This window comes from Nomascus leucogenys, chromosome 2 (genome assembly GCF_006542625.1).
Source record: "Nomascus leucogenys isolate Asia chromosome 2, Asia_NLE_v1, whole genome shotgun sequence".
NCBI lineage: Eukaryota > Metazoa > Chordata > Mammalia > Primates > Hylobatidae > Nomascus > Nomascus leucogenys.
Window position 1 is genome coordinate 84,659,576 of NC_044382.1, and position 26,156 is coordinate 84,685,731.

Consider the following 26,156-nt stretch of genomic DNA (forward strand, 5'->3'; position numbering starts at 1 on the left):
GGGTTGGGGAGCAGTGCTGGGGAAAGGGTGGGGTTGACAGCATGATGGCATAGCCCCAGATTGGTGGCCAAATACTGCATTCATGCCTTTCTACCACCACATCCCCTCATTTCACAGTATCCATGGCTGAAACATGGATAGTAAGATTGCTGACTTCTTAATGATAGACACTAAACTAATAGTCATTTACCATAGTTATAATTAACATTGAGTTCCTACTACATGTTAGATACTGTTTTAAACACATTACCCGAATTAACTAATTTAATCCTTCTAACCCTATGAAGTAGATGCTATTACCCAATTCTACAGATGAGAAAACTGAGGCACATGGCAAATTACTAAATGGCTCAAAGCCAAGCTTCAGACCCAGGCAGCAGGTGCTAGAGCCTATGCTCCCATCTGCTGAACAGCGGCAAGAGGTGAGGATTTTAATAGTGTTTTGGGGAAGGAAATTCTCTGGTTCTAAGCTCAGTCAAGTGAGTATTTTCATGAAAGCAGTCATCTCTGTCTTCTGAAATGGAGACGTGGGATTGAGACACCCACTTCTGGGAGATAGAATGGTAAAGGCTGTCCATGATGGAGATAAAGGTACATCTCCACAAACCAGGTAGTAACTGTTTTTTCTGAGAGGAGGTTGAAATTGTTAATGAGGGTGGCATCTAATTCTCCATCGGGTGGACTAGGTTTGAGCTCTGTTTTTTACACTGGAAAGAGCCAGAAATTGGCAGAACAGTTGTGTGGGAGATCTTGTGAGACCCGGACATATGTAGAGCTGTCTGGGGACCCATGAGACAGAGTGCACAGCCCAGAGTTGGAAAGGAGGCCATTCTCCCCACCTCTGCTCCAAGTGTAGCCTGCCTTGGTTATGGGCATTAATAATGTTGTAAATCTTCCTGTGTTAGTTTGCTAAAGATAATTGGCCTTCAGCTCCATCCATGTCCCTGCAAAGAAAAGACCATCATCCTTAGCAAACTAAAACAGGAACAGAAAACCAAATACTGCATGTTCATGCTTTTCTTTTTTAAACTTAATACAAATTTATGTTTGTTTATTGCCATTTGGGAATATTTCTTTTTTTATTATTATACTTTAAGTTTTAGGGTACATGTGCACAATGTGCAGGTTTGTTACATATGTACCCATGTGCCATGTTAATGGGTGCAGCACACCAACATGTTCACACTTTTAAGCGGGAGCTAAATGATGAGAACACATTGACACATACAAGGGAACAACACACATTGGGGCCTATCAGAGGGTGGAGGGTGGGAGGAGGTAGGGGATCAGAAAAGAATAACTAATAAGTACTAGGCTTAACATCTGGGTGATGAAATAATCTAGGGCTGGGCACAGTGGTTCACACCTGTAATCCCAGCACTTTGGGAAGCTGAGGTGGATTGCTTGAGGCCAGGAGTTCGAGACTAGCCTGGCCAACATGGCAAAACCCCATCTCTACTAAAAATACAAAAATTAGCCGGGCATGATGGTACACACCTGTAGTCCCAGCTACTTGGGAAGCAGAGGCACGAGAATCACTGGAACCTGGGAGGTCAAGGCTGCAGTGAGCCAAGATCACACTACTGCACTGCAGCCTGGATGACAGAGCAAAACTCTGTCAAAAAAAAAAAAAAAAAGAAAGAAAAGAAAAGAAGGAAAGAAAGGAAGAAGAAGGAAGGAAGGAAGGAAGGAAGGAAGGAAGGAAATCTGTACAACAAACCTTCCATGACAAGTTTACCTATGTAACAAACCTGCACATGATGTACCCCTGAACTTAAAATAAAAGTTAAAAAAAAAAGAACATTGTAAAATGGAATCTTCTTCCCATTCTATTTTCTAACTAGCCATTACTGATACGTCTGGGCTTTGGTCCTCTTGATGATGCTCTTGCTGGCTCTAATAACTTTTCAGTTAATTCTCTTGGGTTTTCTAAGCATGTGATTATATTGTCTGGAAAAAAAAACCGATAAGAACAATTATGCCTTCTCCAATTGCTACACCTCTTATTTTAGTTTCCTACCTGATGACTTTGGCTAACCTGCAGGTTTGGATTCTTTACTAGTAGCATTAGTATTTGGGATTAGTTAATTTTACCAATAGTATTTTACTAGAATAAGGAACACATACTGAGTTTTTCAGCACAAACAGAATGACTTTGGTAACACAGAGCTAAGAAGTCCCTGCAGTGACCCAAGTATAAAATGATGACATCTAGACTCAGACGCTGAGTCTAGACAAATATTTGTCAAGTTCCTACTGTGTGTCAGGTACTGTGCTAGGGACTAAGAATGTGGCCCTAAACAAGACTGACACACATCTGCCCTCCCAAAGTCCCCAGAGTCAGGATGACCACAGAAAGAAACAAGACAGAATGCATCTGAGAGGTAATGTGATGAAGAATTTTCTGGATGTGATCTTACAGGCAGGCAATAAAATATTACTCCATGTCTCAAAACCTGGTTGTGTAATTGGTAATGACCAGGAAATTGGCTAAATTTTTATTAGCTTCTGAAATCTATTACAATCTATTCATCTGAAAAAAAAAAGAAGATGAGAGCAATGAAATTAGAATTCTTCATCTATGAATACTTTTGAGAATGCGGATTCAAGAGAAATTAGCAGATATTTTAATTTTCTGCTATCTCACTCTTGATACCAATCAGGCTACCTCTGAAATATCTCGTGATAATTAACAGTTGTCTAATGCTTATCCACTCTGCAAAACCGCTTCACATACGTTATCTCCTTAGGTCCCCACAACAACCTTGGGAGTTTGCAAAGCAATTTCACTGAAGTTATCACATTGGATTCTTGAATTCTCATCCCTCATTTCCCTGCAGTCCACAAGCCAGCCAAGCCTGTCGTTTTACAGTTCTGCAAACACAGCATGCTTTCACACTTCCTTGATTTTTCACTTGCGGCTCCCTCTGCCAAGAAAGAAACCCATCCTTGCCCATCCAAGGAGTGTCCTATTTATTCAAGGAAACCCTGGGCAGGCAGGGAAGATCCTCTTCCTCCTGGGGCAGCTAGGAAGGTCTGGGCACCTTGGAGTAGGGAGCACCCAACAATGATGCCCATGTCAGGGGTAGACCAGCAGGCCGGTGGGCACAAGTTCTGTCCTGCATCTGATTTGGGTGTCAGTGAAAACAACGTTCCCCATGCCTCCTCTTATAGAAGTCTAACAAGTAACCCATTAGAGTTGAGCAGACTTGGCTTCAAATTTCAGCTCTTCCACTTACCAGCTATGTAACCTTGGGCAAGTTTTTAAACCCAATCCTAAATCCCCTCCTAAATAGAGTCCATTAACACCTACCTTCAAAGCAAGAGGAGCTGCAATGACTATTGCTTATAAAACACTTGGGGGAGAGAGAGCTTTGGGAAAAATAGCTAGTGCATACTGGGCTTAATACCTAGGTGATGGATTGATAGGTGCAGCAAACCACCGTGACGCACCATTTATCTACGTAACAAACCTGCACATCCTGCACATGTACTCTGGAACTTAAAATTAATAATTTTTAAAAACACTTATTACCATTTCTAGCTTATAATAAGAGATTGTTAAATGGAAGCTTTTTTTTTTTTTTTTTTTTTTGAGATGGAGTCTTGCTCTGTCACCGAGGCTTGAGTGCAGTGGTGCGATCTCGGCTCACTGCAAGCTCCGCCTCCCCGGTTCATGCCATTCTCCTGCCTCAGCCTCCCAAGTGGCTGGGACTACAGGTGCCTGCCACCACGCCCGGCTAATTTGTTGTATTTTTAGTAGAGGCCGGGTTTCACCGTGTTAGCCAGGATGGTCTCAATCTCCTGACCTCGTGATCCGCCCACCTCAGCCTCCCAAAGTGCTGGGATTACAGGCGTAAGCCACCACGCCCGGCCACTATTATTTTTTATTATAAAGATTACTTCCCTTCTGGAAGAAAAAGTTATAGAATCATGTCTCATCAGCAGCAGCAGCATCATCATCATCACTATGATTGCTGCTTCTGCTATTATGATTTCCATGTTCTCTTATTTCTAAGGTGGGGCAGAGAAATGCTGGCTTTTCCTACTGACACTTTCTCTGTCCTGTCTTGGAAACGGTATTGCAGAGGAAAAAGGAAGTTGGTGTGTTTTGTCATAGGCAAGATTACAAGCAAAGGCTGGGGGCATCAACCTATCATCACTGATGGCCGAACAACCTGGTTCATGAATGACGGACAAGAGTCATCCAGACAGAGTGGATGGAGGAAGTGTTAGAAGAGGAGAGAACTGCATAGGCAAAGGCCCAGAGACTGGAGTGTGATTTGTTTAGGGAGCTTGAAAGACAGTAGTTTCTTTCAGCCCACATATGGTGGCAGGAGGGGCAAGTAAAATGGGATGGAGACTGGCACAAGGGCCAAGATTCCAGTGGTGCTTATTATGTACCCCAATACTAGTCTCATTTTAGAGGTGAGGAAACAGAGGCACAGAGAAGGTGGGTAACTTGCCCAACATCGCACAGCAAGTATGTATCAGCTCTGGATCCAGCGCCCATGTTCGTTATCACTAAGCCAAGAAGGCATTGCTGCTTTTTCTCTGTGACACACAGGCACATGTCCTGAAACCAGAAAAGAAGCAAACTCCTCCAGAGTCATGAGGAAGCAAACTACCTTCACCCGCTGAACTCAGCTGGAGCAGGTTGGAAGCCGCTTTCTCTGTGCCTCCTCCCAGGGTGCAGAGGTGGGTTTTTAGAAGTTCCCGAACATAAAACCATTTCCATTTCCATATAATTACGCCTCCTTGACCTACATGTCATTTGGCTGTGTGCTTGGGCTGGAGGTACAAAAAACAATTTCTCCAACCACAGAAAATTGCTTCCCGAGGCCCCTGGGTAATTAGACATTGTCTTCTGGGCATGGCCTGTTCCCTGCCTGTCCACGTCTCCTGGTACAGATGCTGCCACTTCAACCCTGCATCTGCCAGAGAACGTGGGTCCCATGGTGGAACAGAATGTCCATTAGGGAGGTGGCCTTGGGAAGCGGGCAGCTGGGCCATTTGAACCAAAGAATTTTCTAATGTTCTTGGACATCCAGATCCCGTGGGACCTTCCCTCTGCTAACCCAAGACGTGGAGGAGGGTGTGCATTGTGTAGGAGGTTGTTACCTCTCAGCATTTCTGCTGTCTCTTGTCAAATTTTATAAATAAAAAAGCTCTCATACCAATCCCTATTTGAGAGTTTCACTGAGGTATACAGGACCCTCTGTTCTTCACTTCCCACCTTGTGTCCCTTCAGGGATGTCCGTGGTTTGGGGGAAAAAATAATAAGTTTCTTTCTTTCTTTTTTTTTTGAAACAGGGTCTTGCTCTGTTGCCCAGGCTGGTGAGCAATGGTACAATCTCCACTCACTGCAGCCTTGACCTCTTGGGCTCGAACAATACACCCACCTCAGACTCCCAAGTAGCTGGGACAGCAGGCACGTGCCACTGCACCTGGCTAATTTTTTTGTATTTTTGTAGAGATGGAGTCTCCCCATATTGCCCAGGCTGGTCTTGAACTCCTGGACTCAAGCTATCTGCCCACCTCAGCCTCCCAAAGTACTGGGATTACAGGCATGAGCCACTGCACTTGGCAAATAATACGTTTCTTGTTAGTAAAACCCTTTAATGTTTGATGCCCCTCAATGACTCCCTATTGCCTCCCAACAGATCCAACTCAAATAGGGCTGCAAAGCCATTGAAATCAGGGACTGTTACTTCTCTACCTTGTCTCCAGCCAGGCCTCCCTCCCTACTCTCTCTTGGGTGAGGGTGAGCAGATGACATAAAAGAGAGAAGCCTCATGGGGATGTGAACTGGATGGAAGCCATACGTGGAAATGTGAGTCTAGCATGGCCTTTCCTTCTGATTTTCAAAAGAAGCTCAAATCCAGGACTGGATATGAAATACTCCAGTTTATAAATACAGCAACTAATTCAGAAACCTTACAGATGCATCTGCCTCCTAGCCCCACCCACCCCTGCAAAGAATGCACCCCACAAGCAGTCGGTCTGTGACCTCTATTCTATGCTGAACTTCTACCTGCTCAACAGCCATCCCATCTCTTGCTTCTTGGCCTTTGCACATTTCGTTCCCTCCTATTGGCATGCTTTGCTTCCCAGTCACTCGACTGGCTCCTATTCCCTGCTCCCATCACTGCACACATGCTGCTTCCTCCAGGAAGTCTTCCATGATCCTCTATATTAGATTCTTCCCTCTTCCTAAGTGCTCCCATAGTATACTGTCTTATTCCATCATGGAGCTTCTCTCTGAGTATCTATCTGGCTTCTCTGCCAGGCTAGAGCCTCCAGGAGGGCAGAAACTGGTTCTTCAGGTTTACTGACATCTGCAACCTGTGGCAAGGTGCCTGAACACATTAGGGAGTCACTATTTGCAATGGAAAGAAAGTGAAGGAAGCTGGCCTGAGTGGGCTTGATGAAAATGCAAAATCCTCCTCACTTAGGTTGGGTTGGTGAACAACAAAAATAACATTTGAGCATCACCACGTGCCAGGTGCTCTTCTAAGCACTTCATTTGTGCTAATGTATTTAATTCCCACAAGAATCATATGAGATAGGCATTACTATCCCCACTTTACAGATGAAGAACATTGAGGCATGGAGTGTTCAAGTAACTTAGCCATGGTCACAAGACTAGGAATCAGCAAACCTGGAATTCAACCCCATGAAGTCTGGTTTCATTCTCAGAGCTCTTAACCTTTCCTCATTTCAACAAGGGAAAAGTGTTCTAAGAGCAAAACTGTCAATCACATTCAATAGGGAAATGAATTCTATTTCTGAGCATCTACTCCATGCCAAGCATGGTACAGATGATTTCGCACATTAAATTACTCAGTCTTCTTAACAGCACTTTGGAAAGATGTCCCCACTGCACGGATGAGAAAACTGACTTAAGTGTTATGCCCAAGTCAGTAAATGGCGAATTTGATTCAATAGCTATTATAGAAGGTAACAGAAAGGAGTGCCCAAGAAGCTACATAGACACTGGATTTAGAGAGAAAAAAACAGAGGAAAGGGGTGAGATCAGTCATCACACATATAAGGGAACACCATGAAAATGACAGCAAACAGATGGATGTCACACAGAGAGAGCCTTGGGGAGTCCATCCATCCATCCATCCATCCATTCATCCATCCATCCATCACTCTTTCACTCCACAAACATTGATGGAGTGCATACTCTTTGACAGCCCTGTGATAGGTCCTCAAGGTTTAGAGTAAAAAGATACAGTCCCTGCTTTCCAGGGGCTCCCAGTGAATGGGTGATACAGATCTTGAAGGATATCATCAGAAAAATGTGTTAAATACTCTGGCCAGTGAGGTGCTTAACTCAATGCATTGAGATCAGAAAAGGCTTTAAAAATAAAGTCTTCTAGGCAAAGGGTTGTGGGTGGGGAAGGTATTTCAGGCAGAAGAAATAGCCCATGCAATGCTATGGAGGTAGGAAAGTGTGTTGCACGTTCAGGCAATGGCTCCTAAAATGAAGTGGCAAGGTGCATTTGCAGGGGTTGCGGAAGGGAGCTGATGGTCCAGGAGGTAACTTGTGGGTTGTGCAAAGATTTTGGATGTTGGCTGATAAAGCAGAGGTCTCAAACCTGCAACCCATGGACCACACTGTGTATTGGGATGGAGTGTGTAACTGTGTTGCTTGCAAGCCTCTCCTGAAACACTGGAAGACCTGACTACAGTTGGCTGTCATTCCCTCATGGGAAACTACCAAGTGGAGCTAAACGGTGACCACCCTCCTGCAATGGGGCATGTGATATCCTGCCCACTGGAGGTGCCCACATGGCATGCCCACTCCACGCATTTATATTTCCTGCCCAGGCCCTGTCATCATTTGAGTTTGCAAAACCTAACGTGGTGCCGTTGAAGGGAGGAGGGAGTTTGAAATGACGCCCCATGCTGCCTTGGGACAATCTATTTAGTAAGTTCTCAGCACCTTGAGCCTAAGGAACGGATCTTGTACTCTGGGAGCCTGACCCAGGCTCTGGCACACGGTTGAGCATCACTAAATTTATGTTGAACTGAATTGGATTCATGTGGAAGATTCTGGCACAAACCCTCTTCTCAGAGAGCTAACGGTCCCAAAAAGATCTCTCCCACACACTGAACACCAAATTAATTTCCAATTAATTTCCAATTACCCTGGATTACATCACCTGATTCATTTTCTGCAGTAAACCCTAAGTATATTCAAAACTGTTAACCAGCCTTTTGCTTGTCTGCAATGTTAAGTTAATCTATATTCATAGTTATTCATTCATTTATTCATTCAACAGGTATTTATTGAGAAACTACTGTATGCCAGGAACTGTGTAAGAGCTTGGCAATATATTAATAATAATCAGCAAAGCAGGCACACTTCCTGCCCTTCCAAACTTTTACCCTGTCTAATAGTAATGAAGATAAAAAGTGTATAGCATGCCTAGTACCAGGCACTTTCCCTGTATTAATTTATTTAATCCTCATAAAAACCTGTGATAGGTGCTATATCAGCATACTTTTCATAGATGAGCAAACTGAAGGCCCAGAGAGCTTAAGTAAATTGCTCAAGGTCACACAGCTAGAAGGCTGCAGGGGCAAGTTTGAAACACAGCAACCTGGCTCCAGAATCTGTACTCAGCAACCTGGCTACAGAATCTGTACTCTGCCACCTGTCTTTCTGAGATGACACTAGAAGCCCCTGACATGCCTTCTGAATCCTTAAAGTGGTGGTCATTATAATTGTGGTCAGCTTTCATGACACCTGCTGCCATGGAACCCTGGGTATGTAAATGAACCATAAAACATGTTCTGGAACCTTGATATAGACTAGTTCATTTTTCCCCCTGATGTCACGTGTTATTGCTTTTTATTCTTTTAAGTTGGAGACACTGGATGCAGACCTAATATGAGGAAGGAGCTAGAGGATGCAAAGTCAATAGTTGCTGTTTGCAATTTATACATGGCCTTAGCTGCAGGACACACAGGTCAGCTGTCCCTTAAAAATGATCCCTAAGGGCTGGGCACAGTGGCTCACGCCTGTAATCTCAGCACTTTGGGAGGCCAAGCCAGGCCTCCCATGTCAGGAGTTCGAGACCAGCCTGGCCAACATGGTGAAACCCTATCTCTATTAAAAATACAAAATTTAGCCAGGCATGGTGGTGGGTGCCTGTAGTCCCAGCTACTTGGGAGGCTGAGGCAGGAGAATCGCTTGAACCTGGGACACAGAGCCTGCAGTGAGCCGAAATGGCGCCACTGCACTCCAGCCTGGGCAACAAAGTGAGACTTCACCTCAAAAAAAAAAAATCCCTAAGAAGAGAAGTTTTAAGACTAGAAAGACAGCTTGAGTCACTGACTAAAGTTTGTTTTTTGTTTTTGTTTTTGTTTTGCATGATCATAGCTCACTGCAGCCTCCAACTCCTGAGCTCAAGCGATCCTCCTGCTTCAGCCTCCCAAGTAGCTGAGAATACAGGCTTGCACTATGACACGCAGCTGATTTTTTAACTTTTTGTAGAGATACGGGGTCTCACTATGTTGCCCAGGCTGGTCTCAAACTCCTGGCCTCAAGAAATTCTCCCACTTCGGCCTCCCAAAGTGCTGGGATTACAGGTGTGAGCCACTGAGCCTGGCCATTTTTTTTATTTTTCTTTTAATGCTTCTGTTTCTTCACTGTGTTACTCACAGTCCCTACCATTCCCGGATCGTCGAGTGCCGTTCTCCTCAATCTTCCCCTGCATGTTTCTCTGAAGGCTTCCCTTGCCATAAACTCAAAACCCAGAACTCATTGCTGCTTCCTCTCCAAGTGCCCAAGAAAATGCCTCGGCCTCCTGGCTTACACTTACCACTTGGTCATGTAGCCTCTTTCCCTCTCTGCCTCCCTCACTAGAGGGTGAAATAGATCTGCCATCCCTCACCTGCAGCCCCAGCACAGAAAATGGCACATAATACACGCTCAGCACATGCTATGGGGATAAAAGAAGTCTCAGAGAGATGAGAAACTTACCCAAACCACAGAGCTAGTTGGCGGCAGAGCAGAATTCTAATGGGTCAGAATGGACTGTAAGCTCCCTGTGGATGCAAATCACTTGTGTGTTTGTCTATCGCTGCATCTCTGTGTCTGGAACAGTGCCTGATTCACAGTGAGCAGCTCAGTAAACATTTGTTGAATGAATAAGAGAATGCCCATCTTATTTAATTCTTCCTTTGTCCTTGTCTTCATGGGAGAATGAGGCAGGGTAATGGAAAATGATGGCTTTGTGTTGGCTGCATTTTGTATGCACAATTGATAAGCTATTTGCCCACAGCTAAAAATACCTACCCTGGCAGCCATTGGGAGAAGCAGATGGATGATGCTTAGCACAAGATGTTTAATCAAACAGCGACAACCGAGGCAGAGCCTCAATTAGCCTCTGACACCCCAGCGAACTCCAGATGAAGAGCACAGAAGCCTCTGATTTCCTATTGGTCCCTCGCACCCAATAACCATCACCCCTGGGTCCACAAAACAGCAAAAACAAATAAGTATCCCCTGGCCAAGGCAGTCACTAGCTGGAAGTCAGTAGATGGGCAGGACTGGCAGACGCTGAGCACGTGGGGCAAAAACAATGGAGAATCAGCCAGTGGGGAGCATCATTTGCTATTGAAAAGGGGCAATGGGCAGGAGCTCAGTTGTATGCCCTGGATTTCGAGGAGGTGATTAGCTCCCCAGATCTCCTTATCCCCACTGATTCCCGGGGGCTGGGAGTGGCGAGCATTCTCAAAGGCCATATGACTGCTCTGAAATTGATTCTTCTCTCAACTTCCCTCATGCCTCATACGTGCCAGCCGATGGACACTGTTTAAAAATAATAATAATATATTACAAAAGAAAACAGCTGGCCCATTTCTATTTAATGGTCAGTTCCCTGAACTGATTATGGAGGTATCTGGACAAGCAAGTGCATCAAATGCACTCTAGAGTCTAACAAATTGTTTTTGAATCCTGGGTCTAGCACATACTTACTGTTTGATCTCGGCAAATTCCTTAACCTCACTGAGCCTCAGTGTTCTTGTCTTTAAAATAGGGATATTAATAGTAGCTATCTCATGATGTTGCATGAGGATAAAATTTAGTGCAAGTGGCCAGGCGCAGTGTCTCACACCTGTCATCCCAGCACTTTGGGAGGCCGAGGCTGGTGGATCACCTGAGGTCAGGAGTTCGAGAGCAGCCTGGCCAACATGGTGAAACCCCGTCTCTACTAAAAATATAAAAATTAGCTGAGCATGGTGGGAATACAGCTGAGATGCCTGTAATCCCAGCTTCTTGGGAGGCTGAGGCAGGAGAATTGCTTGACCCTGGGAGGCAGAGGTTGCAGCGAGCCGAGATTGCATCACTGCTCTCCAGCCTGAGCGACACAGCAAGACTCAGTCTAAAAAAAAAAAAAAAAGTGCAAGTGAAACCTCTGGCAAGTGAGCCAAACAGTCAGTGCTCAATAAAGGGAACTGTTATTGTTAAATGTACCAGCCTTGCTCAGGTGTTGGAGAGCAGGAAAACTGGAAGAGGCATTTGATACCATTGCATACAACTTTAGTCAACTTCCTAACCCTTTCAAGCCTGAGTCTTTTTTATCTGTAAGAGGATGAAAATAGTGCCTACTTTACTAGTAAGGATTTAGTACTAAATATTTCACAGTAGGTATTAGGTATTGCCTGATATTATAATGTTAGGTAATATATCATATTATAGACATGCAGTATACTTGGTGTATATGAAGATGTGAGCTCAGTGCCTAATACGATATAAGCACTCAATAGCTATTAGCTACTGTGAGGGAACAGTAGGGATCTCTTCTTTCACGCCTCTTTACCTTTGCACATTGCCGTTCACTCTCCCTGGAGAGCCCTCTTGTGTCTTATCTGCCTGTTAAACTCCTACTCATCTTCCCTACATGTGAGCCACGATGCTGTCATTATCATTATTATTGCCTATTATGAACTCGCTCATTTTACAGATATGGAAACTGAGGCCTTAAGAAGGAAGGTGGCTTGTCCAGTAGCAGACAGGGGTCTATATCGGAGCCCAACCTAACAGTGTGGCATCTCCTGACAAACTTGGGAAGTCTAAGGACATTTTCATCGATTGAGTCTGAGAAATAGGGTCTTTTCTAGAGCTAGTTCTCACAAATCAAGAAATATGCCAGAAGACTGTTCCCAGAATTACCAGTGCTTCTTCCCTCTCATTGAGCCTTTGCCTGGTTCAATTTATCACCTTAGCAGGACTGATTTTTATGTGTCCTTAATAACATGACTGCTTATTGAGTGGTTTCTTTAGGCCAGACTCCGTGCTAAGAGGTCTGTGTGCACAATTCTCTCTAATCTTCACAGCATCCCTTTGAACCAGGTACCATTTTTACTCCCATTTTATTGGTAAGGAGTCCGAATCTCATTATGTTTACACAACTTGTCCAAAAGCACCAGCTAGAAAAGTGCAGATCTGGAAGGCTCGGGCAGATCGGGGTCTGCCAGGCTCCAAAATCCATGTCTCTGGTTTTAAGTATCCTCTCCTCTCTGGTAACTCCTCCGCTCATTGTTTGCTGGAGAGCCACCTGCATGTTCAGGACTTGTTCTCGTAAAGCCCTGACCCCATCTGTCTTTGTGACAAACTCCCAGAACTGAGAAAACACCACTGCATTCATCACTTGGTATGAAACTTGACCCAAGATAGTGCCATCAAGTCCTTTCAAGGTACTTCATCTTACCAGCTGTGCCATCTTTGGCAGGTGGCTTACCCTCTCTGAATACCAGTTTCCTCATTTGTAAAATGAAGACCAGAAGCCTATATTCTACCTGCACTGCCATCTCCTCATAGTTGTTTTTTTTTAATCAACTCTCTTTTTAAATAAACTGACCTTATTATATAAGCATGTCTTTATCACTACCCTACATGGAGAAATAACATTCCTCTAATACCATTAAAACTAAATGCATAATTTTAAAAATAAATATGTTCATCAGTGAATCATGTAAAATGATCTCATCTATGCAAAGCCACCCAGCACATAGTAGGTGCTGCTCAACACAGGACAGTCATTAGAAAATGAACTTTGGTACTGAGATAGACAGTTTGGAAACCATTGGGTCTGTTGGCTGGCTTGGATGTGGTTTCATGATCGAGGTCTGGCAGTTATTATGGTTACCCAATGAAGCTGTCCATGGTCAAAAAGCCAGAACCAATTCTGCTGTCAAGAGGAGGTCAATTGGTTGGCAAGGCTGACTCCAGCCCTGCAGCCCGGCTGCTGACTCACCTTTCTCCATTGCCCTGAGTCAGACTGCCCTGGGATAGCAGCCATCTTATCTCTTGCTGCCTACTCATCAGCAAGGAGGAGACTTGCTAGGTCTCAACTGTTCTGGTCTACATTGGAAACCACTGCTTTGCTAATTTCTGGGAGAAGCCAGGGAGGCTGCACCACGGATCCAGGGCCCAAGACCCCAAGGACAAATTCACAACATGTGTTCCATCTTGGCAGACATCACCAATCCATCAAAGCACCACTAAGCCTAGGCATGGTGTTAGAATACTTTTCAACATGGCACCCAGACAGCCATTACCAATAGACTGAAGATGAAACATGATCCCTTATAAAGGGAGATACAAAGAAACAGAAAATGCCGATTCTAGCTTTGAAAAGAATCCATTCAAGTGCTAAAATGTAGTCAAAAAAAAAAGAAAAACACAAAAAAGAGGTCTTCACAAGAAAAATAATAAAGAGGAGATGATAGTGAAGCTACAAAGAAAATTAAAGAGCTATCAAAATGGGAACTAAAATTTTAAGAGAACAAAAGCTATTTCAGAGGATGCAAGAGACAACTGAATCATCATGCAATAATGGCTTTTAAGGGTTTGATTCTACACATGATGACCAATGTTATTCTCCACCAAGCAGAGAAACAAAGTTGAGGGTAAGGTTTGGAATACAGCTGCAACTAGAAGGCTTAGGGTAGAGGCAATGAAGAATTTCCTGATAGGTTAACAGGGTTGTTAGTGAATGGAATGAGCCATGGGGAGAAGCTAGAATCTTTGCTGGGATTCCTTGAGAGCTTGACTCTCTCCTACTCATCTTTGCTTCTAGTGCAGGTTCCCGCCTCTAGAAGATGCTCAGTAATTGTCTGCTGAACTGAACTAGCCAAATGTTAAAAAGTAACAGTAGCTAATGTTTTCTGAGTGCTTGCTATGTACCAGGAACTGTGCCTATTGTGCCTATATTATTTTATATATCCTCATAATATCCTATGTGGGTACTATTCATTATGATGCCCATTTCACAGATGTAAGAACTAAGGCTCAGAGACATCGGCTCACTTGCTCACCATCATACAGTTGGTAAATGGCTGTCTTGGGATTTGAACCTGGGCTGGCTGCCTCCAGAGAGTGTACTCTTAACCACTATGCTCCCAACTAGGATAGGTTCTTAGGTACCCAAATATTTTGGGTAAGAGTCAGCCTGCAAAAAAATAAAAATGGCCCTTTGGGGAAACAGAAAGCCATCCTCCCAAGGGGTAGTCTTTACCATGGTAGGAGGATACCACTGCCTAACCTCCACCTCGCTAGTCTACAACCAGTTTCGTGCCTCTACTAACCAACTGCAGGAAGAAGCTCCACATTCCCAGGTTTCTGCCTTGGGGCAAGAGAAACAACAGAAAACAAAGATGGCCACTGGCCAGCTGTCAGTGCCTGATACTGGAGACGTATGGTGGGACAGCAGCCCTGGGGAACTTTTTCCTGCTTCTCTCCTAGGGGACCGATCAACATCGAACCTCCTGGAGACCTCCAAGCACCTTCTGCAGAAGCTAAAAGACTGACCACCGAGTCTAGTCAGCATCATCTTTTTATTTACCCTTCTTCCATCCCAGGGTCCAGAGTGGGGCAGGTAACAGTGAGGGAGGTGGCAGCCACCAGAGGCAGTGCCCCATCATACAATTCGGTCTCTACCCCTCAGCTGATCTAAACAAGGGCATTGCTGACTTCTTATGTAGGAGTCTTAGGAATTGATCTTCCTAAAAATCCACCCTTGGAGTACCTCCCAGAAGCAGGTAAAATAACACCGCTGCAATTGTCCACAAAGCCAGGAGTCTGCATAACATGAGCACTGATTCTTCTGATGCAAAAGATGGCAACTTTGTCAGAGAGAGATGCTTTTCTTTTCTTCTTTTTTTTCCTTTCCTTTTTTCAGAGTCTCACTCTGTCACCCAGGCTGGAGTGCAGTGGCACGAGCTCAGCTCACTGCAACCTCTGCCTCCCTGGCTCAAGCAAAGGGAGAGATGCTTTTAAGTCACAGGGGATTGTGACTGAAAGGGGTGAGTGGCTTCTTTTTTCAGAAATTTAGGATGCAGAGAACTAGGATTTGTAGAAGGTCACTCCAGGAATCTAATGATCCCAAATAGGCAATTCTCTTTTCTATTCTTAAGACCCCTGTGGACTGAGCAACTGTGCTCAAGAGTGGCCTGCTCTTCTTCACATAACTGCCACTGGAATCAAAAAAGTTCTTCTTGACATCTATCCTAAATCCTTTTGTAGCCTCCAACTTGAGCTCGTTTCCATCTTACAAATTCTCTTAGCTGCCTTGAGGAGGGAGGGAGAGAGGGAGTGAGAATACGAGAGAAGTGGAAGAAAGGAGGGAAAGAGGGAAGAAAAGTGTGTTACCCTTTAAACCAGCATTTCTACTTTTGGGAATTTATCGAAAAGAAATGCACAAAAATGCCTCATGAACTTGATGCTTGTAGTAACAAAAATAGTCATAATAAGTAATGTCCAGCAATAGGTGAATATTTCATGAATATCATTGACATATGGAAAAATCTATTATTCATGTCTAAGTGAAAAAAATCAAGTTGCACAACAATATTATTGTATAATCTCATTTTGTGGGGATAGTTATTATTACTAGTTGTACTATTACTGTGGGCATATAAGCATCCTGGAGACATAAACAGCAAGTGGCCAAGAAACTTCTGGTTATCTATTGCAGCATGGCAATCCCCAAAACTTAGAGGCTAGAAGCAACAATTTATGATTATTTGTCATGGTTCCTGGGCTGACTGGGCTCTGCTGGGCGGTTCTTGCTTCTGGTCTCTCATGCATTTGCAGCCAGTGAGCAGTGGGACTATACCCACTTGGGAGCTTTATTGAGCTGGATATCCATGATGGCTCATTCCCATGGGTGACAGTGGATGCTGGATATTGGCCATGAGCTTCACTGAGGCTTTCAACCAGAGGCCCTACACATGGCCTAAGTGGCATGTGCCTCTCACAGAAAGGCAACTGGGTTCCAAGAAACAGCATACCAACAGCATGTGTTCAAAAGACCCACTTATGACCTAGCCTCAGAAGTCATGCAGTATCAGTACTGCCATAATGTATTGGTCAAAAGTAAATTACAGGGCCAGCTCCAACTCAAGGCATGGAGACTACATAGAGGCATGTGTAACAGGGGGCTTGGTACACAAGGGTTCACCTATAAGGCTAGCTGACACATTATCCATGGAAGACGGGGTTTTGACAGACTTTCCCCTTCTAATTTCTAATATAGTCATTAAATTTATAAACTCTCCTGAGTTTATACATTTAACAGTTTGGTTTAATGTCCTGGCTCACTACCTAGCTGTGTGATCTCAAACAAGTTACTTAACCTCTCTGAACCTCAGGGCTTTTAAATCATGGTACCCACTACACAGGGTAGTTGTGAAGATTAAGTGAGATATCGTGTGTAAGATGCTTAGAAGTTTCCTGAGCACAGTGGATACACAATAAAAGTAGACAAATTCTATTACTATTATTATTAGACACTGATATAATGTTTAATTTTTGACAAGTGTGTATTACTTTTGTAATTGAAAAAATAGTTTTTAAAGACAAGAAAAAGGCAATGTAGCAGAACTAAAAGATACAAACTCAGAACTCCCAGTCCAGCTGCTTCTTCCAAGGAACCTGCAGAGACCCCTTAGTCATCACAGACACAGAAAATACCTCTAGAAGACCTTGACCCTGCAGACGATTCAGTGGTGTGGTCTGACAACAAAACCTGTGTTGTTCTCTCAGCCACTCCCCAAATCCTCCCAAGCCTGAGCACAGTAAGCTGCAAAATGCGGGAAATGAATTCCCTCAAGAATATATCCAAGAAGATTTGCAGTCACAAAACATGGGCTTTTTATTATCCAGGAACTTAAACCTGTCCGACGACACCATTGACAGAAAGGATTTGCTTTTTAGAAGCATTGACATTTTGGTCGTGAAGTTCGGCGGGGCTTGCTTGGATGGGATTGGTTGGGTTTCCTCAACAATGGAATCCTTGGATCAGTTTGGCAGGAAGGCTCAGAAATGGAATTTCAGGCAGTGAGAACTTCGGTTTCATTTACTCACCCCTTACAAATACACACAGACCCTGTCAACATCACTCTTTCCCTTTGGGGAAAATGTGCAACTGTGGAAATGAAAGAATTTTTAAATATGGGAAGTTATAGCAAATGTCAAGCTTTTAAGAGTTGAAGGCTCTACCTTTTCATTTCTTTTTCAGAAAATCAATACACAGGCATCGCACCATTCCCCTCTGGGTCTCCTCAGCTCACACTTCTTTCTCCCACCCCAAGGATCTCCCACATGTTCTTGATGTTGCCTTGGGGGAAAATCTACCTGTACAAAAGAAATGGGAAACTCAGTGTCTGCGGGTTAGTTTCTCAAGAGAGGCAATCACTAGAAACTTAAGGAAATGTCAAATATGAATACCTAGCAATTTCACTTGGAGTTGATGACTTGCCTGACTTAAAGCATTAATTAGATGGGGCTGGAATACTTTTAAAGAGCTTCGATATGGAGAATTTTTAGCATCACACTTCAAACAGGGTTCAGCTGGGGAGCAAGAAAAAGTGGGAAAGTCACTCTCTATAGAACATATATATATATACACACACACATATATATATATATTATCCAGGAACTTAAACCTGTATGTATGTGTGTGTGTAAATATATATATATATATATATACACATAGAGCAATTTTTCTGGGGACATCCCGCCATTTATACATCCTGCCTTCTTGGGAAGCAGGGATGTGAAAAGGAAAGTGGGCATTGTTTGATGGATGGGGGGGAAAAAGAGGTTGTGGCTGAGCATGATGGCTTACGCCTGTAATCCCAGCAATTTGGGAGGCTGAGGCTGGTGGATTACTTGAGGTCAGGAGTTCCAGACCAGCCTAGCCAACATGGTGAAACCCCATCTCTGCTTTAAAAAAAAAAAAAAATTAGCTGGGTGTGGTGGCACATGCCTCTAATCCCAGCTACTCGGGAGGCTGAGGAAGGAGAATTGCTTGAACCTGGGAGGCGGAGGTTGCAGTGAGCCGAGATCGCATCATTGCACGCTAGCCTGGCCTACAAGAGCGAAACTCAGTCTCAGCAAAAAGAAAAAAAGAGGTTGCAAGAAAATATGGCACTTTTCTAAGTCAGGGGCAACCTAAGGAATAGGAAACGCATTCTTTATGTTGAGAACGCTTTTCTATGACTGAAAATAAACAAAGCAGAATCTATTAAGCCAGAAAGTCAGACAGAGCTGGGGTCACCATTTTCATTTTTCTCTGGCTCCCTTACTTGTTCTGTTTGTGACTTTGAGCAAATTATCTAAAAATCCAAGCCTTGGTTTCCTCATCTGTAAAATGGGAAACCATTCTCATGTCTCTCTGTTCTATGAACATAAGAAGCTGATTCCCACCACAAGGCTGTTGCATTTGCCAATCCCACTGCCTAGAATCCTTTTCCCACAAATATTTGCATGACAGATCCCTAGATCTTCTTTTTTCCTTTTTTTTTTTTTTTTTTTCCTGAGACAGAGTCTCACTCTGTAATCCAGGCTGAAGTGCAATGGTGCGATCTCGGCTCACTGTAACTTCCACCTCCCAAGTTCAAGTGATTCTCCTGCCTCAGCCTCCTGAGTAGCTGCGATTATAGGCACCCACCACCATGCCTGGCTAACTTTTGTATTTTTAGTAGAGGTGGGGTTTCACCATGTTGGCCAGGCTGGTCTGGAACTCCTGACCTCAAGCGATCCACCACCCTCAGCCTCCAAAAGTGCTGGGATTACAGGCGTGAGCCACAGTGCCTGGCCTCCCTTCTCTTCATCCTTGATAGGACCGAAATGTCGCTTTTAATCTAAAAGTTACTACCCCATAAACTTCTCTCATCCCTTAGTGTTATTCTTCCTAGTATCATATCTGACATTCTGTTGTGCATTTGCATGTGTGTTTATTTATTGTCTGTCTCCCTCATTATATTATAAACTCCATGGCAAAAGGGAACTTATCCACTTTGTTAATACCTGTATCTCCAAAGCCTCATCCAATGCCCGGCATAGTCAATGCCCAGCTAACATTTGCTGCATGAATGGACTCTCAGTCAATAGCTACCATCCATTACACACTTCTCACGTGCCAGGCACTGTTTAAACCACTTTATTAAAATTATCTCACTTAACCCTCAGAACAACCCTATGAGGTGGATAGTCTTACTAACCACATGATATGGTTTCACTGTGTTCCCACCCAAATCTCATCTTGAAATGTAGCTCCCATAATCCCCATGTATCATAGGAGGGACCCAGTGGGAGGTAGTTGAATCATGGGGCCATGTCTTTGCCATGCTGTTCTCATGATAGTGAATAAGTCTCATGAGATCTGATGGTTTTATAAAGGGGAGTTCCCCTGCACAAGCTCTTGCTGGCCACCATGTAAGACGTGACTTTGCTCCTCATTAGCCTTTTGCCATGATTGTGAAGCCTCCCCAGCCAGGTGGAACTGTGAGTCAATTAAACCCCTTTCCTTTGTAAATTACTCAATCTTGGAAACGCCTTTATTGGCAGTGTAAGAAGAGACTGATAACCCCATTTTATAAAGAAGGGAACTGAGGCACAGAAATATTGAATAAACTTGTCTAAAGTCAAGGTGGTAATAACAGCCAGGCAGCCCAGCCCCAGATCCCGCACTCTTAGCAACTGAACTCCTATACCCTTGATTCAATAGACCTTTAGACCTCAATCTCTTTACAGCTTGGGTTCAATGAAACTCTGACTATATATGATTAGGTCAGAGGAGCAGGGATTGGAAGCCAAGCCTTTAATCAGGACCCTTCACCAAAGCTTTTGTCCTTCTTTCTGTATCTGTTCACCAGCAGCTCCTGTATACTGTGTTCTCATTTATCTCTTTAATACTTAGCCACTTATATGATGTTTCTCCACTCTCTGAGTAGAGACTTTATGTGTATCCACCAGAGTACCCAATGTATATCCACCTTAGGCCTATACACAGGTATTTGCCTACAGAAAGCAGACGTTAAGTACTTTTTGGAAAAATTTCTGGATGAATAAAACATTTTGAAATGCTTTTCAACAGAACACAGCAAGGCTGTTTAATAAAAGAGAGCTATAAAATGCAAGGATGCTTACAAAGCAAGCAGAACTCAATATAAGTATTCTTGGTCTTAATAAACCTAACTCTTCATACTTCTCCTCCTCAGAACCTTTGCACATGCTGTTTCCTTTGCTTGAAACACTTTCTCCTTCCAACTTTTCTGCCTTTTAACCTCTTCCTGGTCTTCTAAATCTCAGTAAAGATTTTTCTGATTCCTACTCCAAAACATTCCTTCATAGCATTCACTACAGCTTGCAGTTAATGCATTTTCTTCCGTGGCTCTTCAGCTGATGTTTTTCTTGCCTAACAGAATCTAAGCTCCATGCAGGCTAAACAGACCATGTCTATTTTGTTCACCATGCCCTTCAAGGGCACAGCTCAGAATAGGTACATAATGCATGAATGCATTAATGCAGTTTTGAAATATCAAGTTTACAAATATAAAGACCTTTAGTGGGTCTCTTTTCTTAAGTAGTGACTTAAGTAGGACATACTCACCATTTTTCTCTACATTGTGTGCAGTATAGCATATCTTCATGGTACCCCCACCCCACTGGGAATAAGTATCAATATTGCAGACTGGTTTTGAGCATGGATATTGGTCCTGGGATTGAATCCTGGCTAATTAATATAATCAGTACCTTAACTCTCCACCACTTCAAAATGTTATTTCAAAGTGCTTAGGACAAGAACAAGAACAGCATAGACTTAAAAAAAAACTGGTAATACTGAGAGGATATGGAGCAACTAGAATTCTCATACTCTGCTATTGAGAATCTAAATTAGTAAAATTTTACAAAGCAATTCAGCAGTGTCTGTTAAAGATGAGGATGCACATACTCTAAAACATAATAAATATACTTCCGTGTATACATTACCCCAGAGAAATTTTCATATATAAGTACTTCTCATGGAGAGTCATGTCAAGATATTAACTTTGGTTTATAACAGCAAAATCCTGGAACCAATTTAAATGAATGAACGTATTTAATATAATAAATTATAAATAAATAAATCAGTAAGTTCCTACAGCAAAATGCTATGTAGTAATTCAAATGAGTGAACTAGATCTTCATGTAGCAACAAAAATGGGCCTCAAAAATACAATGTTGAATGACAAAAGCAGTGTATAGAATGGCAGTTTCAGTATAAAAGAAAGCAAAAGGCTGGGCAAGTGATGTGCACCTGTAGTCCCAACTACTTAGGAGGCTAAGGTGCAAGGGTCACTTGAGCCCTGGATTTCAAAGCTGTAAAGCACCATGACTGCACCTGTGAATAGCCACTGCACTCCAGCCTGGGCAACATAGCAAGACCCTGTCTCTAAAAAAGAAAGAAAGAAAGAATATGCAGACATGGCACTGGACACTGCGCACAGCCTGCAGCATGGTGGTTGCCTCTAGAGAAAGAAGATGGAAAAGAATGAGAACAGAGCTTCTTCAGAGGAGACTTCAACTGCATCTATAGTGTCATTTCTTTCTTTAAAGAGAGCTGAAGTAAATATGGAAAAATGTTAAAATGTATTAAATCTGAGTGATGAGTACACCAGGTTTTGCAGATGTGTTTATTATAAGAATTTTTCCATATGAACTATTGTATAACATTTTAAATGGCTACCAAGAAAGGAAGAGAGACAGAGAGAGACTGAGTGAGAGATCTGGATTCTAGCTCTGCCACTGGACCTCAGACAAGGAATGTAAGCTTCCTGAGAACTTAGCTTGCAAAATAGCGTTATCAGTGTTCAAATTTCAGGGTTGACTGTGAGAATGAATGAAAATAAATGTGTAGAATTACTTCTAGATATTATCCATTGGAATATCATTTCAGAGTGAGTCCCTAATGACTTTCTAAATATGCTTAATTCAGGGGGACTTTAAAAAAAAAACTGATCAGAAATTATATAGATGTATTTTCAAGACAAATCTGACCCCACAAAAAATAAAACATTGCTGCTGTTTATGCAAAAACTATATATTAGGTTGGTGCAAAAGTAATTGCAGTTTTTGCCAGTTGCTTTTGCACCAACCTAATACAGGCACACTATATGGACATATATAAGCATAGATTATTTATTAACTGTAATTTCCCTGAGGGAGGGGAATGTGATGATTGGAGAACAAGAGTAGAAGGAAAATGTACTTTTCCTTGCTATTATTTTTGATTATGTACGTGTACGTAGATTACCTATTCCAAAAACAAGTGTAATTTATTTTTAAATTAACCTGAAGGTCATGATCTTCTCTGCACCTCCAATTTTAAATCTACTTAAAAAGGAAAGATCCTAAAATCCAAGCTCTGAAGAGGTTCTTAAGAGGTTATAGAGTCCCGTCTCTTTCCTGAACACATATAGCAGGAAATGCCACCTCAGCCCCATATTCTTCATGCAATTGAAGAAAAGAAAAAGCATGAGATTTGGGATCAGGGGATCCTATCACCATGAATTATTAACTGTGTAGATCTAAGCAAGTTGCTTAAGCTCTCAGAGCCCCAGTTTCATTTCTAAGATGAGGAGAATGGCAACACCACCTCTCATGGTTGTGTGAGGCTCTCAGAGCTCCAGTTTCATTCCTAAGATGAGGATAATGGCAGCACCACCTCTCACAGTTGTGTGAGGAGAATGGCGGCACCACCTCTCATGGTTGTGTGAAGAGTATGGCGGCTCCACCTCTCACGGTTATGTGAAGAGAATGGCGGCATCACCTCTCATGGTTGTGTGAGAATGGCAGCGCCACCTCTCATGGTTGTGTGAGAAGAATGGCAACACCACCTCCCATGGTTGTGTGAGGCTCTCAGAGCCCCAGCTTCATTCCTAAGATGAGGATAATGGCAGCACCACCTCTCACAGTTGTGTGAGGAGAATGGTGGCACCACCTCTCATTGTTGTGTAAGGAGAATGGCGGCACCACCTCTCATGGCTGTGTGAGGCTCTCAGAGCCCCAGTTTCATTTCTAAGATGAGGAGAATGGAGGCACCGCCTCTCATGGTTGTGTTAGAATATAAGCATAACTTTAAAATAGTATCCACTGATTGTATGAGGTGCTACTTGTAATGCTGAGGTTATCCCTCAAAAGCATTGAGTCAATCATTTTCACTTCCATGGGAGTGCAAAATAAACATATGCCTAGGGCCCCCATAGGAGCCAACGAAGTCATTTTTGCTTCAGAGCTAAACCAGTTTTTCTTCTCTCCACAGCAAATATCTTGACAGTGATCATCCTCTCCCAGCTGGTGGCAAGAAGGCAGAAGTCCTCCTACAACTATCTCTTGGCACTTGCTGCTGCCGACATCTTGGTCCTCTTTTTCATAGTGTTTGTGGACTTCCTGTTGGAAGATTTCATCTTGAACATGCAGATGCCTCAGGTCCCCGACAAGATCATAGAAGTGCTGGAATTCTCATCCATCCACACCTCCATATGGATTACTGTTCCATTAACCATTGACAGATATATCGCTGTCTGCCACCCGCTCAAGTACCACACAGTCTCATACCCAGCCCGCACCCGGAAAGTCATTGTAAGTGTTTACATCACCTGCTTCCTTACCAGCATCCCCTATTACTGGTGGCCCAACATCTGGACTGAAGACTACATCAGCACCTCTGTGCATCACGTCCTCATCTGGATCCACTGCTTCACCGTCTACCTGGTGCCCTGCTCCATCTTTTTCATCTTGAACTCAATCATTGTGTACAAGCTCAGGAGGAAGAGCAATTTTCGTCTCCGTGGCTACTCCACGGGGAAGACCACCGCCATCTTGTTCACCATCACCTCCATCTTTGCCACACTTTGGGCCCCCCGCATCATCATGATTCTTTACCACCTCTATGGGGCGCCCATCCAGAACCGCTGGCTGGTGCACATCATGTCCGACATTGCCAACATGCTAGCCCTTCTGAACACAGCCATCAACTTCTTCCTCTACTGCTTCATCAGCAAGCGGTTCCGCACCATGGCAGCCGCCACGCTCAAGGCTTTCTTCAAGTGCCAGAAGCAACCTGTACAGTTCTACACCAATCATAACTTTTCCATAACAAGTAGCCCCTGGATCTCGCCGGCAAACTCACACTGCATCAAGATGCTGGTGTACCAGTATGACAAAAATGGAAAACCTATAAAAGTATCCCCGTGATTCCATAGGTGTGGCAACTATTGCCTCTGTCTAATCCATTTCCAGATGGGAAGGTGTCCCATCCTGTGGCTGAGCGGCTCTCCTTAAGAGTGCTAATCCGATTTCCTGTCTCCCGCAGACTGGGCAATTCTCAGACTGGTAGATGAGAAGAGATGGAAGAGAAGAAAGGAGAGCATGAAGCTTGTTTTTACTTAATGCATTTATTTCCACAGAGTCGCAATGACAGCAAAAGTTCCTACCAGTTTGAAGATGCCATTGGAGCTTGTGTCATCATCCTGTGACCAGTTAGGACACAAAGTAGAGAAGTAGTCTGTGATTTCGCCCTGGTACCATCCACAGTCACTGGGAACCCTTCATTTATGTGACTTACCAAGCACGTAGCTGAGCCTGCACTCTTCTTCCAAGAGCTGAGGTCATTCATCACTTCCCTCTGCTGTTCCCAGGAGCTAACAATAATGACTATTTCAGGATTTTTTCAAGGTGCCCTTTGTCCTAGAGAGGGTTGTGGTTGAATTGGCTCTGGCACTCCTAGCTTCAGAATGACACTGTGGGAATAGAAGAGTATTGGATCCCATCCAAACTCTGGCCAGAGCTTCTTCAGGAAATCTCCAAACCCACATAGCTGTGATCTCAAACCTGGGGTCTAAAAGGCAGTTTTCTATTTATCATTATGTATAGATTTTCTCTGTCTCCTCCAAAACAAAGACCCTGCCTGGTGCGCAGGGGGAAAGGAGGAATTCTTGAGCCCAGAAAAACAAAAAAATAAGCCCACACTTGCCATTGTTTCAACCCATCCGTGTCAGCTGCATACAATCCCATTACTCAAAATTGCTTCTTGTTATGGTATCACTCGAGCTTCCTTGAGAAGCCTTTTTAAGTGTCAAGTTGCCAACCCTGCCTCCTTGCTTGCTGAGGCCCTCACCAAATTGTTTTATTTGAAGTGACTTCCGAACTGAATTTAATATTCAAGGGTCAGGAACTGCAGCTCTGCGGGTATGAGAGGAGGTGTTCTCAGCTCTGTCTCACAGCCCAGCTGGCATTGCCATTTCGCCACAAACGCAGACACAAAAGGTGCCCATGCTGACGCCTCGTCTGCCCTTTGACGCACATGGCTCAAAAGGGTGGTGCCAGTTCTTGGTAAAGCTATTTAACCCAGATCCTTTGTAAAATTATAAAATATAAGTGTGTTTATTTATTCTACCCTTGCCTGTCCAAGGCAAGAACATTTCTAGGATGTAATGAATAGGGGCATCCCTGGAAATTGCTACTTATGTGTGCACCACACACACACACACACGATTATATTCCTCTTATTTAGCTTTTCTTTTTTCTTTTCTTTTTTTAACTTCTCTCTCAGATTCCCAGTATTCGAATTCATCCCTGTTTTGGAATAAATTTGCCAAAATGACTTTGAAATTGCATGACATTTTTGGTGACCAAAAAACAGCAGACAGTCCACCTGGAATATTTAGTTCCTCAGGCTGGATTTTTACTGCATTTTGTCCCTAAGTTGGAAGACATGTCTATCTTTTTTAAGGGAATTTGCAATAAATGAATGGGGTAAGAAAAGGCCCCATGGCAACACAAACCCTAAACTTCAGCCAAT

At 43.4% G+C, this 26,156-nt stretch overlaps 1 protein-coding gene across 2 annotated transcripts in view; it reads left to right on the plus strand.

Moving 5' to 3' along the window:
• The window catches only part of GPR139 (G protein-coupled receptor 139), a 42,779-nt gene extending 17,978 nt beyond the window's left edge, over positions 1-24,801 (plus strand). For both annotated transcript variants that reach the window (XM_003261480.2, XM_030823177.1), the window contains one exon: positions 23,616-24,801. In XM_003261480.2, the coding sequence (XP_003261528.1) occupies positions 23,616-24,550 (935 nt within the window). In that variant the 3' untranslated portion in view covers positions 24,551-24,801. The remainder of the gene's footprint in view (positions 1-23,615) is intronic.
• Positions 24,802-26,156: the final 1,355 nt, after the last annotated feature.